Raw genomic sequence first — 19,572 nt, 5'->3', positions numbered from 1 at the left:
TGTCTCCCGAAGGAGAAAATTAGATTTATGTCTTACCTGGCAAATCTCTTTCTTCGAGGACATAAGGGGCCACAGGGATCCCTCCCTGTCGCACCTGCTTAACTTCCGTTACGGTTAAGTTATGATTATGTTATATTGTCCCTCGGTTGAGGGTACTAACATGTGTTCAGAATGTGTTTCTGTGCAGTGCTTCTCTTCCTTCTCTCTTGTCTCCTGCCTTGGCTTGTTAAGAAAAAACTGAGCTTCCTGGCCTGGAGGCGGGGTAGAGGAGGGGAGGAATCCGGCTGCCTGGGAGACAGTTCAAGTTTAACCTCTAGGGTGCTGGTGCTCTCCCACTCCTTACTACCCACTTTAACGCTGTGGCGATTTACCAGGTAAGACATAAATATCATTATCCTCTGCTAATACTGTGAGACCAATTGTCTCTCTGCCATCACCACAAAGATGTTCCAAAGATACCTTAACATGTCTTAGTGGGTATGCACTGGCGAGCATCTCCCGATGGGGGAGATGTCTGCCAGGCCCTATTCAATGCTGTCTTCTTCGACAGCATTGAACAGGGTAGCTCGTCAGAACAAGCACGACTTCACAAGCAGTCGGGCTCAGTCTGCCGAGAAGTGACGAGCTCTCGGCAGAGCTGACGAGCTCTCGGCTGCAACCCACGGCCATGTTCCCTTCTCGTCCCGCCTCAGGCGGGACATTGAATCCTACCTGCAAATTCTCAGTCGAGCTAACCGAGAACGGGACAGGGTCATGGCGGTCGAGCAAGCTCGACTGCCTTGACCCCAGATTGAATACCCCCTAACAGCGCATCTTCCATTCTCTCAGATGCATTCGTTTACCTCAAATGAACACTCACCATTAACATTAAAATTAGTTGTTAGGTCGCCACCGACTTTGACCTGTTATACTCTTTTAGGGTAACTTGAGCTTTGAAAGCATGTTAGATTATATAATAATATAGGTTTTAACAACCAACTATCCATCAGCCCTATACACACTAGAACATATTGTGAATAATATAGCTAAAAAAAAGTGCTTCTTAATTTATTTCACAATATTATATAATGTGTACATTCAATATTGTTAACTATGCATTGTCATTAACTATGATTGATGTCTTCTGAACATGCAGGTTAATTTGGCTATATAGCCAAACAACTTGTCTGTTCAGCAGGTCCCAGTGACATCGTTCAGTATGTACACGCAATATCGGTACCCGCGGCCAATATTGTAAAACATATTGGCTGCGGCACGCGTTGTTTAGTGTGTGTGGGGCCATTATCTAACCTCCCTCAATTACTGCATTCTTTACTTCACCAATATGTCCCTACTTTCAAAAGAAAAAATAATTTTGCAGCTTACGTCTGTGTTGTTGATGTGATGCGTACACATGGCAACATGTATGTCACGGGATAGTGGAAGTGTACCTATAAAGATCACCTACAAATTCCTCAGTGCCATTAATATATGCATCTCAAAATACTCTTCCTCATACTCCGATAATCACTTTTTTACTAGACTACCCATGCATGGTATTCCCCAGGGCTGTGGAGTCGGAGTCGAGGAGTCGGAGGATATTTAGAGTACCTGGAGTCGGAGTCGGCAAACAATGCACCGACTCAGACTCCGAAAATTATAATTAATGACTTCTCTACTGTAAGAATAAAGACCAATGCATGCAGTGCCTCACGTAACCGCAAAACGAACAGGTTAAGTGACTGTGAAAAAGCATGCTTTTCATGTGATTCACTATATTGCACGCAACACACAATTCGGAGCACCAATACTTATAAATGATTCTCCCTTGTAGTTTACAACTTATTTCCAACGTTCACTAAGGTTTTCAATACCTCGTTGGTAGAAATCACCTGGTGTAGACTCAAAAAATTCATTCAACCAAGCTCTCCCACCATCCGCACAACATCTTTATACGCGGATGAAGATCTTGTTTCATGCGCGGGGTCGTTTGTTTACCTTGGGCTAAGCCATTCCTTACGCTGGTTCATATTGATGTACAGGCACCATTTTTCGTCGCCAGTAACGATTCGGTAAATAAATCGTTCCTTGTGTCCTTGAATTGAACGGTGACGAGCAAGCAAACCAGCGGAGATTGTGGCTCGTTGATTTTTGTTGTCGTCACAAAGCATTCGGAACTCATGCTGCACACTTCTGAACCTATACCTACAAATAATGTGGTTTTTATCTTTGACCTGGTAAAGTTCCTGTTCCTGATGTTTATACCTACTGCAACTATCCAGCCATTTAATTAATTAATTAATAAAAAAATTCATAAAACTTTGTTTTCATTGTGTTTGTCCTTTGCTTAAACTGTTCAATACAGTAGACTGTTGGCTTCCCAGCCTCTAGTTTCTGTAGTAATAATATGTATGTTGCCTTTCTTTCCTTCAAGGAATGTATCAAAAACATTCGCATATTAATACAGAGGAGTCGGAGTCGAGGAGTCGGCGTCAGACGTACGAGGAGTCGGAACATTTATCTACCGACTCCACAGCCCTGGTATTCCCTATCACTATAGACGCTCCGCAGCCTTCACATCTTTATTCTCTCTTTCAAAACTCTTTTTTTTTTTTTAATGAAAATACCTTGGTACAATCCCCTGACTACCTTCACAATTTACACTTTAATGCTTGGTATACATGTACAATTAAAATGCCTGCCAGACAGCCTGCACACCAGCAGATATTGTGGCAACACAGGGAGAGATCTGACAAAATGCAAATGGACACAATATCATGTCTGCTAGTTGGCACAAACTGCGGGAAGCAGCAAGCTTGCAGCTCCAAATAGATTGCATCAGACCAGCATGCTGGACTATTCGAAATCTTTGACCGATCAATATTTTGAGATCAGGTGAATTAATATCAGGTACGTTGCCCAGATGGATTCAGTACGAAATCCGGCCCAGATAATTGTATAATGTATGCCCAGAATAAGCCACTCACTCCACTTGTCTCAACTCTGCCCTGTTCTCAGTGGACTATAAGCAGGGTGGTATTCTATCCTTTGTTTTCACATTTCAATTTATTTTAGCTACGTTGCATGACCCCTTTTTTATTTATGCACGGTAGCACTCTAGTGCTTTGCATCAAATAACCAACAACAATAATAATAAAAAAGGGTTTTGGGTTGCTTAATAATTTTTTTCCCTTAAATCAAGTCCAGGTCAATTGCTTAAGTAGAAAAAAACACAGATTTAAATTTCCCTTAAGATGATGGAATGACCTCAATAGAACATGTCAAGTTGCCAAGCAACCCATAAACATTGCATTAACCAGACCATCACTTCACGCAGAGTAATCTTGAAAGAAGACAGGATATTGCTAGGCAACCAGCTGCAGATGTATGCCAAGTAACAGAAACCACAGGACAAGTGTGTTAAAACCTATTCCAGCTCAGTTAGTAGAGAGAAAAAAAATTCAAATTTACAAGTATAACACCAACCTTCCCCTCATACCTTACACAATAACAATGAGCCGGAGAGTAACTAATTTAGAAGAAATTAAGAAGCAGGAAAGAAAATTGAAGAATCCATCGCAGTCAACACCATCAGCTCATTAGTGATTAACTGCGTGAAAGTAACATTTTCTCAGTCTTACTCAGAAGCCCGTCAAGATCATTAATAATCAACGGCTCATCAAAAAGTAACATAACCCTTTTCCTCATACAGCTTTTAGCGCAGTGGTTTCCAAACGTTTTAATGGCGCCCTAGAGTATCAGAATTTTTCCCGCCACACCTAGGATATAAGTTTCTTAGAGAACTTCAGAAAAAAATATTGAATTAGTACATTGTGTTTATAGGTTATCCTTAGGTTCAGTTATGTGGTATCGATTATGCTTAAGTGAGAAAATGGAGAGTGATAAAGCTCCAGCCAATCAGCTCCTAACTGCCATGTCAGAGACCGTGGGGCAGATGTATTAAACCTGGTGGCGATAAGGTGGAAGGTGATGATTACGCTCCAGCCAATCAACACCTAACTGTAATTTTTCAAACATAGCTGAATGGCTGGTACATTATCTCCTTCTACTTTATCTTCAGCAGGTTATATACATCTGCTCCAATGTTTGAAAACAACAGGTAAGAGTTGATTGGTTGATGGTTTATAACTCTCCATTTTATCACTTTTCAAGGCTTAGTACATCTGCCCTTTATGTTTGAAGAAAGAAGTGCCGGGTTTACATATGACAATGACCATAAATAATTTGAATTGTTCCATGACTAGCAACCCAGGATATCCCTGCAAGTGTATCTAAATGATACATACTTTCAAACTAAGAAATAAGCATACACATTACCCATGTACAATGGTGTTATATGGCATTTACAACATGTTCTGCACAAAGTTTTTGTGATTTTGAATGGTCTGGGTTATTTTCCTAAAGTTAGTTATGATGGCAGAAACAAAACAAAAAAACAAAAACAAATAATTGCCAAATTCCACTACAAATTGTATTTTCTTACTTCAGAGTGACTTATAAACTTTTCACACTGAGTGAATAACCCAGGATATTTCCGGTGAAACGCTGGTATCATCGCAATTCACCCCCCTCGCGGCCTGTTCTCATACTGGACTTCGAAATTTAGGTATACAAGCACCCCCCACACACACACAAAATCAGCAACTCTGGTAAGTACGGACCAAATCGCATGCGATGCGATGGGACCGATTAAAAATCCTCAACTTTAAAAAATGTAATTCCCTCCAGTTTCAATGTGAGATCATAATTTACAAAAATAGGTAACTTTTTTTTATTACTTAATTTATTCAACCAAGATATATTTTTCATATTCTACCAATGTATCATGACTTAACCCCTAATGCCACTACTGGTTTAAGGTACTTTGGAAATCTGTTAGAAAGGACACCTAAAAGTCCACTAGTAAATTCCATTATAATTCCCCATTCTTACCATTGGGTTGGAGTCTGCTATGAGATCACGCAGTGAGTCCAAGAAGCCTTGATCCTCCACCATCTGGGCATTAATATCATGAAGTTTGGCAACACATACAGCAGCTGTCTTGCGAACATAAGGGTCTTCATCCTTCAGGCACTTGCGCAGAGGCTCGCAGAGGTACTCTGTGATCTTATCTACACGGATGCAACCCATGGTGCGCACAGCTAAGGCCCGAATCAGAGGGTTGGGGTCCTCACAATCCTAAAAAAATATATCATACTTGGTCATTGCAAAAAAAAATATTCTGTAAAACAACGGTGGATCTTTAGCATGTCTCATTCGGCCCTTTCCTCGACAATTCCATTAATCTAATGTTTGGCAAAACATTATGAGGAACTTTTGACAAACAAGAATATGAGGTACTTCTTTACTTTCACGGCGCCAGCATGGCGCCGCGCGTCAGAGTCCCCTTGCGGGGCTCGCTTCGCTCGCCCACGCTGCGGGCTCGGTGGCTCGCTACGCTCGCCACGCTAATTAAAATCAACTCCATGCCAACATGGATAGTGGAGGTATGAACTATCCATGTTGGCATGGCGTTAACTTAGTTTATTTTACTTAATTAGTGGCGAGCGTAACCCGGAAGTACGCGCGGCGCCATGCTGGCGCCGTGAAAGTAAAGAAGTACCGAATATGAATATAAATCTTTGGAAACCCTACATCTGTCAGACTAAGTGAACATATATATGCATCTCTAATGCTCTTCTAAGTAGGTGTGAATACCTTCCCCATGTTTCTCATTAGCAAGCTCTGCATACCCCACTAGTATGAGACGTGTTGTGTGGTGAGGGGAATGCAGCACCAGTGACACCGGCATATCTGCCAAAAGGAGCATTCAGGACTGGGAGAGTTTTTTTGTTGGAGACATTTTGAAGCAAATTTAATTGAAAAACAACATTTTGTATAAATCTACTGTATTGGGGCTAGATTGCTTAGAAATGAAGCACAGATCGCTACTTGAGCATACCCTATAGCGATTGCGATCGCCCGCAGAAATAAGACAGGCGCTGTCTATCCTGCTAGATCTCAGTGTTTTGCAAAGCAAAACTCTGTTCAGCACACATTGCGGATGTATCGCTTGTGTGCTGAGCAATCTGTGCATAAGCGTCTCACTCAGCACGAAGGCTCTGTCGCCCCATGTGTACTGGGGCTTAACTTTTCATTAACAGGCAAATCCTGTGCTTTGTGGTTTCAAAACCATTGGTTATTACCTGGCTTATGCAAGAGCTGTATAAGTAAAACCCATTCTCATATACTAAAGCATGTATTAAAACACATTCGTGCACACATATATACATTGCTCACTCAGTGGTCACTTTATTAGGTACACCGTTGGCACTGAATCAAAAAGTCCCTTGAAACAAACCTTAGAGGTTCTGATCCGACTTGCAGTTGCAACAAACCTACACTTCAGATCTCTTATTGGCCACATTGTATTGAGGACTGGAGTCATTGCCATGTACGTGGAGCAAGCTTGAGATGATGTTTGTTTTTTGAAGCGAGAGACAGGTTGTGGCCATAAGGTGATGCATATGGTCAAAAAAATACTCAGGTAGGCTAAGGTATTTATATAATGTTCAATTAATATTAAGGTGTCTAATGCCAAGAAACTATTTCTCACACCATTACACGCCTACCAGCAAGTTGAATCTATGCGGTTTATGGAAATCACAGAAATTGAGATTCATCAAACTAGGCAATGTTTTGACAAACTTAAAATGGCCAGTTTTGGTCAACCTGTGCCTACTACTGCCTCAGTTGCCTGTTCTAATTGGACAGGAGTGGAATGTTGTGTAGTCTTCTGTGGCTGTAGCCCTTCAGCCCTTTAAAGCGCATCATGTTGTGCAGTCAGAGCTTCCCATCTGTATACCACTGATGATTATCAGAGTTATGGGGCCTATACATATAGCGATTATTAGCCATTTTTAAGCGATTTGACTAGATCCATGGGGTGCGTGGCCCCGCGCACGGCTATCGCCGGTAGAACAAAGAATGGAGTAGGGACCATAAATATTGTCATTGCCAGTGTTCTCTCACTGGAGAACCTTGGCGCCGACAGCTCGCTCAGCACACAGCACTACACATCACTGTGTGTATGTGCTGAGTGATCTAGCATAGCTCAGATCACTCCGCACCCTCTCTATGTGTGTAGGCCTCACTACTGCTGACGAAATGGCAGCTTGAACCCATACAGCCATTCTCTTCTGACACCTATCATTAGCATGAACTGCAGTTTTCTAGATGACTTTTGTTTTGCAGAATATTCTCTGTAATCTCAAGATACTTATGAGTGGAAATGTCAGTTAAATTACCCAGTATGGCACCAACAAACATTCTATGGTCAAGGTTGTGTTTAGACAGAACAAAACTAAACCTGTGTGAAGATAGATTGATGAGTTTATGCAATGAGTTGCAGTCACATGATTGTCTGATTAAATGTGCAATAACAACAGATGTACTTAATAAAAGTGGTCATTTACAGCCCCGGTGCCTTCCAAGCATAAGAGATAACAGCAGGCAAGAAATAGGCGGCACTCCGAGGACTTCTTTAAAAGCGTTTTGTATTAGGTCAGGACACCAACGTTTCGAGGCTTACGCCTCTTTGTCAAGGTGATGTGAAACAGTGAATGAGTGTACAATACAAAGGCTTACCTTAAGTAAGGTGAGTGACACCGCCCCTCCTTCAGTTCAGTCAGCGTGGGCTTCCCGTCTTCATCCGTGTCACATAGCACCGGAACTGACTATGATGTCATGTCACTTCCTGGAGATGGCTTGGAACGCAAGCCGTGGGTTAAACGGATAGCGTGAAACGCATATCACTATGTTGTGCTGGGTGGCAGACACTTCTTAATGACGGGACAGGCCGGCTGCTGTAGATGAAAGAGCGTTTACATATTAGTGCATAGAGTAAACCAATTGAATAAATAAACAAAAAATACGTGCAGGTAATGACGACATGACTGAAAAAAAATCATGATGAGTGAGGAACAAGATTGAATGGAATTACTCAGTGAAAAATATGTATGGTGATAAGTAAATATTACAAAAGAATAACAAAAGGGGGATGAGGGAAGAATGCGGGTAGGGCAGGGTGGCCACTGAAACGTACAATGTATTTAATGCTATATTAGCTATATTGTAGTGGCTGTACATATCTGTTACAGTGGATGTTACTAAATCCCCTTGGGAATTTTACTAAATTAGTAAAGGCCCTAGAAAAATAAACCTTATCAAAAAACACAATGAACAAGGATACCACGGGGAACCTATGGCATAAACTATGCTATGGTTCCTTAATGTTGAATGGGGTTATAGAAAAACTGAGAGAGGCAGTTTGTCATTGAGTCCAAACGATTTTATCGAATTTAATCGATGGATCCATGCAGCTTCCAGACGTAGCAGTTTTCCTTCTCTATCTCCTCGGCGTGTGGAAGTTGGTACGTGGTCAATGGCCATATGTTTTAAATCTGACAGTTTATGGTGGGCTGAGGCGAAGTGTTTTGCTACTGGTAGATCGGTATTTTTAGAGCTGCCAGCAAGGGCTTTTTTGATAGAAGACCGATGATTGGCCATGCGTTCCCTCATGGGTCTGTTAGTTTTTCCTACATATATAAGTCCACACGGACACAGAATAATGTAGACAATATATGCAGACATGCAATTGAGGATGTGATTGATCTGATATTTCTTCCTGGTGATAGGGTGAATGAAGGCAGGACCAGTGATCATATCTGTGCACGTAGTGCATTTGATGCACTTGTAGCACTTGTGGCCAAGCACTACAGGATCGAACCAGCATTGGGTTCTCATTGAACTGTGGACTTACAAAAAGGTGATATCAATCATTCAGTGGATGCAGCTTATTCCTTTTCCTTCCCCCCCCCCCCCCTCTCCCTCTTTTTTTACTGTGAATTTATATTGTATTTTATACATGTTATTGTAGTATTAAAATATACTCTGTTTTAAATATCCTCACTCTGTCATCAATGAGCGCAGTCTACCTTCCTTTTTTCCATTTCTTATAGGGACTGACAATCCCTTTTTTGACAGCTGCTGGTAGAGGCCACTCATACATGCGCCCCTCCAGTTACTTCAGTAACTGACCCCCCTGTTACTTGTAGCATCCATTAGCTTTAGTGAGGATATTTAGTTGTGCATCCTGTCTATGATGGTCGAAGCCCGAAATATCTGTGTGAACTATCACGTCCTTAATATTGCGACCCCTAGTGTAACAGAGCATCGGACGTCTTTTTTGAAAACAGGTTAGTTGTTTGTCCGTTTTGACAATGGGCCAAAGGGCCCGAGTAGCTCGAGGAAGTGCTTTACTGGTAGGAGTTAATCTGGTGACGAATGGCATCGGTTCATCTTCTTTACTGTTAGCCATTTTTGAAGAATTGGTCAATAACATAGCTCTATTCATGTTTAACACTTCTGTTTTTTGTAGTTGTAAACAGAAGTGTTAAACATGAATAGAGCTATGTTATTGACCAATTCTTCAAAAATGGCTAACAGTAAAGAAGATGAACCGATGCCATTCGTCACCAGATTAACTCCTACCAGTAAAGTACTTCCTCGAGCTACTCGGGCCCTATGGCCCATTGTCAAAACGGACAAACAACTAACCTGTTTTCAAAAAAGACGTCCGATGCTCTGTTACACCAGGGGTCGCAATATTAAGGACGTGATAGTTCACACAGATATTTTGGGCTTCGACCATCATAGACAGGATGCACAACTAAATATCCTCACTAAAGCTAATGGATGCTACAAGTAACAGGGGGGTCAGTTACCGAAGTAACTGGAGGGGCGCCTGTATGAGTGGCCTCTACCAGCAGCTGTCAAAAAAGGGATTGTCAGTCCCTATAAGAAATGGAAAAAAGGAAGGTAGACTGCGCTCATTGATGACAGAGTGAGGATATTTAAAACAGAGTATATTTTAATACTACAATAACATGTATAAAATACAATATAAATTCACAGTAAAAAAAGAGGGGGAGGGGGGGGGGGGGGAAGGAAAAGGAATAAGCTGCATCCACTGAATGATTGATATCACCTTTTTGTAAGTCCACAGTTCAATGAGAACCCAATGCTGGTTCGATCCTGTAGTGCTTGGCCACAAGTGCTACAAGTGCATCAAATGCACTACGTGCACAGATATGATCACTGGTCCTGCCTTCATTCACCCTATCACCAGGAAGAAATATCAGATCAATCACATCCTCAATTGCATGTCTGCATATATTGTCTACATTATACTGTGTCCGTGTGGACTTATATATGTAGGAAAAACTAACAGACCCATGAGGGAACGCATGGCCAATCATCGGTCTTCTATCAAAAAAGCCCTTGCTGGCAGCTCTAAAAATACCGATCTACCAGTAGCAAAACACTTCGCCTCAGCCCACCATAAACTGTCAGATTTAAAACATATGGCCATTGACCACGTAGCAACTTCCACACGCCGAGGAGATAGAGAAGGAAAACTGCTACGTCTGGAAGCTACATGGATCCATCGATTAAATTCAATAAAATCGTTTGGACTCAATGACAAACTGCCTCTCTCAGTTTTTCTATAACCCCATTCAACATTAAGGAACCATAGCATAGTTTATGCCATAGGTTCCCCGTGGTATCCTTGTTCATTGTGTTTTTTGATAAGGTTTTTTGATAAGGTTTATTTTTCTAGGGCCTTTACTAATTTAGTAAAATTCCCAAGGGGATTTAGTAACATCCACTGTAACAGATATGTACAGCCACTACAATATAGCTAATATAGCATTAAATACATTGTACGTTTCAGTGGCCACCCTGCCCTACCCGCATTCTTCCCTCATCCCCCTTTTGTTATTCTTTTGTAATATTTACTTATCACCATACATATTTTTCACTGAGTAATTCCATTCAATCTTGTTCCTCACTCATCATGATTTTTTTTCAGTCATGTCGTCATTACCTGCACGTATTTTTTGTTTATTTATTCAATTGGTTTACTCTATGCACTAATATGTAAACGCTCTTTCATCTACAGCAGCCGGCCTGTCCGGTCATTAAGAAGTGTCTGCCACCCAGCACAACATAGTGATATGCGTTTCACGCTATGGGCGGTATTCAATGAGGCAGAATCGCCAAGTTTTATGGCGATTCTGTGTTTTTTTCGTGTGTGCCGGCGATTTTTGGAGCTGAAAAAGCGAATCACCCTATTCAATGACCTCTATTCGCCGATGACGACCGGTGAATGATGCCCCAATCGCCAAATGTTATTCTCTACAAATCGACGGTTTTTGTCTATAGGAATTTTCATGGGGATTCGCCGGTAGTCGACGGGAATCACCATGAATCGCCAAAAGTGTATTCAATGAGAAGTTGGCGATTCTTATTTCTTGTTTCATATCGCCGTTCCTCACCGAGTGTCCCTCGTCATCTTTTTGTGGTGAACTTTTATCGGAACCTGTGAAATAATTGGTTTTAAGTGTTCAATTTAACTCTGCAAGTGTAATGTATTATTATTTGCTGCCCTTGTGTGAGGTGATGGTCGTAGAAGTGCTATACAAATATATATTTAATTTTTTCTGGTATTTTTTTTTTCTCCCACAACGCACTGTTCTTACCCATGGTGCACCTCACTTACCCATGATTCTCCTCCCCACCTCACTCCTTCGTTTGGCCTTTGAGGAGAATTCACAGCTTTTGCAGTCTGCTGTATTGGAATCGTTTTTTCAGGGTAATTTGCATTTTTCTTGCATTTCACTGCAATTTCTTACAGTACTGAAGCTGTTTAGGGAAACGCCGGATTGGCTGAGAATCGCCGTTGGGGGCGGCGATTCTCAGCCACGTTGAATAGGGTGACACAGCTAGTCCCGGCGACTCCCGACGCTTGGCGAATCGACGTAAAAAACCGGTGAATGGCTGGCGAATGTAAAATCTGAATCGCTGTGACCAACGATTCAGGTCATTGAATACCGCCCTATCCGTTAAACCCACGGCTTGCGTTCCAAGCCATCTCCAGGAAGTGACATGACATCATAGTCAGTTCCGGTGCTATGCGACACGGATGAAAACGGGAAGCCCGCGCTGACTGAACTGAAGGAGGGGCGGTGTCACTCACCTTACTTAAGGTAAGCCTTTGTATTGTACACTCATTCACTGTTTCACATCACCTTGACAAAGAGGCGTAAGCCTCGAAACGTTGGTGTCCTGACCTAATACAAAACGCTTTTTAAGAAGTCCTCGGAGTGCCGCCTATTTCTTGCCTGCTGTTATATATATATATATATATATATATATATATACACACACACATACATAAAAAGAAATGCACCTATTAGGAACATTTTAACTAGACAGCTACTGTACCTTGACAAAGCTGTTAACAGCCATAATAGCCATGTCTGGCTGGCTCTTGGCATAGTTCATCAGATACAGGTATACAAGTTTCTTCAGCTCCAAGTTGTCTGTCTGCATGCAATTCACTACATCTGGAAACAGAGAACTGCAGCAGAGAGGGAACAAGTGAAAACAGTTAATATGTGATATTGTTACAGCGGACAGAACTAATTTTCAGGCAGAATTTGATAGTGTTATTGATGTAAATTTACTGAGGTGGGTGTTCTATTAAAGATGGGATGTTGCCCATAGAAACCAATCAGATTCTACTTAGTACCTTCTAGAACCTTGACACTCCAGCTGTTGTTGAACTACACATCCCAGCATGCTCTGCTTCAGTTTTGCTATTTGGCCATGCTAAATCTGATGCAGAGCATGCTGGGATGTGTAGTTGAACAGCTGGAGTTTCAAGGTTCTAGAACAGCGGTGGGGAACCTCCGACCCGTGGGCCGTATACGGCCCCAGAGCCAGTCTCTGTGGCCCGCCCGGCGGCTATGCGGGGACTCAAGTACAGGGGAAATCTCGTGAGAGCTACTGACCTATCACAAGATTTCCCCTGTATCAGACTCTCTGCATAGCCGCCGGACCACACAGACTGGCGACTCATAAGCTGAGGCAACCGACGAAGTGTGGGACGGCTGCCGCAGGGCAATTTCTACATTTTTTTTTTTCTAAATGGCCAGAGGCATTATGACCCAATGCAAAGGGTCCTTGGACCCCAAAAGGTTCCCCACCCCTGTTCTAGAAGATATAATCTGATGGGCAACATTTCATCTTCAACAGAACTGCTATCTTAGTAAATGTACCCCATGGAGTTGGCTAACAGTAGGGAAAGTACAGACAAATGTAGACCGGAACATAGCAGTGGCAAACTCTCCTCCATTTAAAACAATATGAATACATCCATAGTATACAATATATGACTGATGATTTTAACAGCCTATTATAAGATTTATGGTACTTGTGTAATAGCACGGCACCCGGCTACGCTACGTTTTCAGCGTAGGCTAAGCTACGCTGTCAGCGTAGCTCAACGGCTACCTAGCGTAGTGACTTCGCGGCTGCCTAGCTAAGTGACAGCCCAACGGCTGCTTAGCGTAGTGACTCCGCGGCAGCCCGGCTCTGTCCCCGGCAAGACTAGTGAGCGCCCCTAGTGACGGGGGGGACACTATAAAATCAACTCCACGCCGACGTGGATAGTGGGGGTATGAACAGGTCAGATGGGCGTGTAACTCGAGCGTTCGCCACGCTTCGAGCTGACGTGGATAGTGGGGATATTTCAGGAACACATTCACACCTGCCATATCATACATCTGAGACAGTAATGACGAAAACCGGATTTTAGTGAATAATAAAAAAGAAAAAAACACTTAAAGTACAATAATATCAAACAACAAGACAAAGAAAATAGTAATACATAACGGGTGCAGTGCTATTACACAAGTACCAGATTTATAGTACTTTTGAAGACCATAATTAAATATATATTAATGTGTTTCAAGCACATGAAAAATGGCATGCCCCTTCACAGAAAAAAAATTCAGATTTTTTTGACACCAAAAAAAAAAAAAAAAAAAAAAGGGGGGGGATTTTTGTAAGAAATTTCCGTTCGAACCCCGTTCTCTGAGTCCAGTCCGGTGACACAGCTAACCTTGGGATGTAGGAGGGTCCACAGGAGCCAAGGCACCTATGCTGAAAGCTTTCCACTGGACGCAGGCTCCTCCCTTCCGCATCCCATCATGCTTCAATTCAACTTAAAAAGCACACTAGATACACAACTCGGTACAATGCCCGACATCACATGTACACAATCATATAACCATAACATGACACACATGAATGGTATGACTTACTGAGCGTAAGGGAGGGATCGCTGTGTCACCGGACTGGACTCCGAGAAAGGGGTTCAAACGGTAAGTCCTTACAAAAATCCCCTTTTCTCTTTCGTCCAGTCCGGTGACACAGCTAACCTTGGGACGTTAACGAGCCGGTCCTTTGGGTGGGTACGCTCAGACCGCCAGTTCTCATCACTGCCCGTCCGAATGAAGCGTTCTCCGACGCGAACTTATGGAACCTGTAAAATTTGGTAAAGGTGTGAACAGAGAACCAAGTGGCAGCCCTGCACAACTGCTCCGCTGTAGCCCCATGACGCACAGCCCAAGAGGAAGCAACTGACCTGGTGGTATGTGCATTTATTCGAGAAGGAACAGGTCTACTTACCTTGGTGTAAGCAAAGGCAATTACTGAGCTTAGCCACCTGGCAATAGTCTGCTTAGAAGCAGGCCAACCTCTCTTATGCACATCATACAAAACCAACAACAGATCTGTTTTGCGGATGTCCTTTACCCTTTCCACGTAAATTCGCAAGGCGCGAACTACTTCCAACTTCCTTAATTTGTCCCTATTTTTTGCCCCTTCTTGAGGGGAAAACACCGGGAGCACAATCTCCTGGTTTAAATGAAAGGAAGAAACCACTTTTGGCAAAAACTTAGGTACTGTTCGAAGCACAGCCCTACCTTAAATGAGGAGATTTACAGGACAAAGCTCCCATCTCTGAAACACATCTGGCCGAAGGAATGGCTAACAAAAAAGCCAATTTCCAAGAAGAAGATATTTAAGGTCAGCCGCCTTAACAGTTCAAAAGGGAGGATTCTGCAATACTGACAGAACCAATGATAAATCCCAAGGCGCCACCGGCTGCCTATATGGAGGTTTTAACCTGGTAACACCCTGCAAGAAGGTTTGAACCTCAGGTAAAAAAAAGCTATCCTTTTCTGGAAGAAAATGGACAGAGCAGAAAGCAGTACTTTTAGAGACTGTAATCCCAATCCAGATGAGAAACCATCCTGCAGGAAATCTAACAATCTAGACACCTTGAACCTGGAGGTGTGCACTTTATGAAGCTCACACCACCTGATATAAATCTTCCAGACTCAATGATAATTAGCAGCTGAGACTGGCTTACGAGCAACAAGCATAGTCTAGATAACTGCATTAGACAGACCCTTCTTCTTTAATAAGGAGGTCTCATAAGCCAGGCCGTCAAACTGAGCCGAGCTAGGTCCAGGTGCAGAAAAGGCCCTTGTATTAGAAGGTCCTGACGAAGAGGCCAAGATTCCACTGATAATCTCAGAATGTCTGAATACCATGACCTCTTGGGCCAGGCTGGTGCAATCAGAATGGCCTGCACTTGCTGAGACTTCACTCTTCTCAATACCCCCAGTATCATTGGGAACGGAGGAAAAATGTAAACCAGGTGAAAATGCCACGGAACAGTCATGGCATCCACCGCCCAAGCGGCTGGGTCCCTGGTCCTGGAACAGAATTTCGGAACCTGACAGTTGTTCCTGGATGCCATTAGATCCACCTCTGGGAGCCCCCAGCGACTCACAATCTCCTGGAATACCTCCGGTTGTAATGACCATTCCCCCTGAGGAAATCCACCTCCACATTCCGGATCCCCTGAATGAATACAGCAGGCAGAACCGGAATGTTGATTTCTGCCCAGGTGAAGAGCCGCGAGACTTCCTGCATTGCCATCAGGCTGCGAGTCCCGCCTTGACGATTCAGGTAAGCAAAAAGGAGGGGAAGGAGAGAAAAGGCGGTTGCGTATTTCGATGCACATCTGTTTTTATCGTACTTTTAATAATCAATTTAATTGTTTAATAAAGTTTTATGAAAAAATGTCCCTTCGTTTTTCTTTTATTCGAGGAAACTCCAGGTCATTGAACAGTTAGACATGGTGAAATAAGAGATTAAAAGGACATACTGATATTACATATAACACATAACATATTGTGCAGGGATAGTGTTGAAGAAATTAGTGAAAAAGTAGTGTATTAAAAATTACAGAACCTGTGTTGTCCCTGACTATGATCAGGATGCGAGGAGGCTATAGTAGATTGTGTTGCTGTACTACAGCTTTTATAGAGCTGTAATTGAGCTTTCAGACTATATTGTCAATTGGTAGCTCTTTTGTCTGGTACGAATCCTAGATTACTCAATCAATGAAGTGTGTCTCAGCTAGATGTTATACTCTAGGTGTTAGATTCTTCCAATGTAAATTCTTTCCCTATTACAATGGGTGTTCACACTCTAGTATATTATAGGCGGGGGGGGACGGGGGGGCTCCTGCCCTTATCACCCCTAATGGTGTCTGAGTTCACTGGGTTCACAGCTCGCTCTCCCTTTCGTGGGGGGGTATCGGTAGTTGTTCATTCCCCTGGAGATATTGGTATGTTTATCAAGTTTTATTTTAAATATTTGGTGATTCAGTAAATAAACTTGATTTGAGCCAATGGGGGGGGGGGGGGGGCCTTAATATCTGCCCTTATTACTCCTAATTGGAGCTTGAACCTGGCTTCCCCTTATGTCACACAGGGGGGATGTCAATGCACCCAAAAATACTGTGTGCACACGTATAAATGAAATTAATGTATGTGTGGCAGAGGTCCTTGCTTAGCCACGTTTTTTGGTACTATAATGTTGGGGGGGAGAGCTTTCTAATTTTTGCCCTTAGTACCCCAAATTTTACCGATATTGGTGGTTAGCTTTACCTCCAGTGAGGGATTGCTGCTGGGTATTTCTTTCACCTAGACATTGACGTCACAGTTTGTACAACAATTGACATATCGCTAATTAGCATAATTTTCAGGGTAACAACACAGGTCTGGGGGGTTGGGGATCTGACACGTGTTTCACCTATCTACAAGGCTTTTTCAAGGCTAAGTGGGCTAGCCCTTCCATTGTACAATTTATTGTGTGTTCCCACCAATGGGAATCGATTCCGCGGTCATCTGACCTATTTTCGCCAATCACGAATTCTTCCCACTTAGTTGCGTGGAGAGGGCATTTCTGCCCTTCCTCCCGTTTGGTGGGTCACGTGGGTAGCGTCTGACGTCAGAAGCGTATCATGTGACTGTATTCGGCCAATGATTGCCGCTTCTTGTCGCTACCCGGAAGTCTTTTAGTTCAGACTGGATTGAAGATCGCCCTGTACTCTGTATTTATTAGAACGGTCTCATTATTCCTGTTCTTAGGACTGTATTTCTTTGTTTTTATTTAGCCATCAATAAACATATTATTTGGGCGCATTCATTTGTATTGCTTAGATATATTTGGAGGTTCTATCTGTCTCCTTTGTACTGTTTGGCACTCTGATGTTATTACTTTATGCTGATTCTGGGATATCCTGGAATCTGTATCTTGACAATATCTTGTTTTCATTTTTATTATAAAGGTTATGTAACTTTGTCTTTTGATTTTATTCAAAGGTATATATTGCTTAAACGTGTTCTTTTATGTTTATAGGGTCCATTCAAGGATTCTTACTCCTCCTTTGTACTGTTCCGTGCTTTGATTTTATTATTACACACTGCTTCCGTAATGTTATGGAATTGATATTTGGATGTTATTAATTATATTTAATTTTTAATAAAGAGTCTTTCATATTATTGTCTCGCATTTCTGTTTTTAGTTTTTAATCAGGTATGACGTTTTTATACATGAATAATTATTTATGATAATTGGGTATCACTGGGTACATGAGTACCTGTGTCAATTACTATTTAGTATCTATTGGGAAAAATGCAACATATTTAAAAAGGTGGATTGGTGCTTTGAGAAGATGACAAATATGGTTTATTTTATGGAGATGAGAAGAAAGGAGAAACTGAAAACTAGTACATTCGTGATATGTGAAAAAAAGGGGGGTTTAGATAGGAGGAACGTGGTATTAAATATAATAATTTGAGGTGTGAGTTGGCTATATTCAGTGTAACTGCTCAGTGTATTATAAGGTGCCTGTTTGTGTTGGGCTCTGCTTCATATTTTGGAGTATCTCTAATTGGGATAACGTGATGTATTTATTTCATAGTGAATGGTGATGTCTGTGGTGGTTTCTTAAATGTGATTCTATATAGGATTATACATGAATTAAGGTAACATGTATTCCTTTATTCTTTACAGTATCTCTTTTTTTCTCCTTTTTCCTTTTCTCTGTTTCTTTCTTCTTCCTTTCCAGGTAATTCTCGATGTCCGGATTCGGCCTATCCTTCCTTGATGGTCCAGTCGGTAAGTATAAAGGTCTATTTTTGTAAGATGTGGTTTTTCTTCTTCTTTCTTCTGAGTTAAGGTCATGTTCTTATTCTTTGTATTATCTGGGGGGAGAGAGAGTGTTCTCTCTTCTATTAAGCTGGATGTATTAGACTCTTGTTGTTTCTTGAATTTACATGACTTCTTCTTACTGATGGTATATTTATTTTGGAGAGTTAGTTCTTCCCTTTGTAGGATACGAATTTAGGCAAGGAGGAGACATAATTTTTGATGTGTACTTGCAGGATTTGGCATGGGGTTATGGGAGTCTTGTCTCATTATTCAGAGATATGACAGAAAGCTATTACTTTCATTTAACCCATGTGGTTGTAACCTATTCATTAGGAAGATCATTTTTGTTTCTGTTCTTACTAGTTCTTTGTCGAGGTCACCCCCTCTGATACCCAGTTGTATGTGTTTCATGCCGTATGCTTTTAGGGTTTCTGGGTTGCATGCATGATATTTTAAGAAATGTTTTTCAATGGGAGTAAGGGTTCTGAATTTGTCTCTATCTTTTTTGGCATTCCTTATACCACCTATGTGCTCGAGTATGCGCACTTTCAGTGGCCTGATTGTCTTGCCAATGTACGTTTTTTGGCACGGGCACTCAAGATGGTATATTACTCCAGTCATTGTGCAAGTTATATGTTCTTTGATTGTCCATTTCTTTCCATACCGATCCACAAATAATTTTTTGGGTTCCATATATGCGCAAGCCTTGCATTTTTCACATTTTATGGATCCCTGTTTTATTGTCACCATTGGTGGTGGTGATGTGACTTTAGTGGACTAGTCGGTCCTTGATGTTTTTGGCTCTTCTCCAGCTTGTTTGGACTCCGTCTGTATTTAGGATGGAGCAATGTTTCTGCAGGATATTTCTTATGGCTTCCCAGTCATTACTAAATGTGCCTATGAACCTCACTGGTTCTTCTTTTTTGATGTGTGCCCGTGGTTTCAATAGTGTGTCACGTGGTATGCGATCAACATCTCTGGATGCTCCCCATCGAAAGGAAGAGCGAAAAGCAGGCTTAAACACTCCAAACTTTGAGCCTGAAGCTTTTGCAGTGGTAGGAAGAAATGTACTCTTTCCCCCTGTGGCTTTCTTTATGATAGACTCTAGTT

The 19,572-nt window shown here is 42.0% G+C and overlaps 1 protein-coding gene across 2 annotated transcripts in view; it reads right to left on the bottom strand.

The window, feature by feature from the left end:
• The window catches only part of AP2B1 (adaptor related protein complex 2 subunit beta 1), a 153,310-nt gene that overhangs the window by 112,609 nt on the left and 21,129 nt on the right, over positions 1 to 19,572 (bottom strand). For both annotated transcript variants that reach the window (XM_083173893.1, XM_083173894.1), the window contains exons 4-5: positions 12,328 to 12,463; positions 4,933 to 5,178 (exon numbers count right to left, since the gene is read on the bottom strand). In XM_083173893.1, the coding sequence (XP_083030019.1) occupies positions 4,933 to 5,178; positions 12,328 to 12,463 (382 nt within the window). The remainder of the gene's footprint in view (positions 1 to 4,932; positions 5,179 to 12,327; positions 12,464 to 19,572) is intronic.

The sequence above is a fragment of the Crinia signifera genome, chromosome 2 (assembly GCF_055691185.1).
Source record: "Crinia signifera chromosome 2, ASM5569118v1, whole genome shotgun sequence".
Taxonomy (NCBI): Eukaryota; Metazoa; Chordata; class Amphibia; order Anura; family Myobatrachidae; genus Crinia; species Crinia signifera.
Note: the sequence above shows the minus strand (reverse complement) of the source record. Positions and strands in the feature narration are given on the sequence as shown.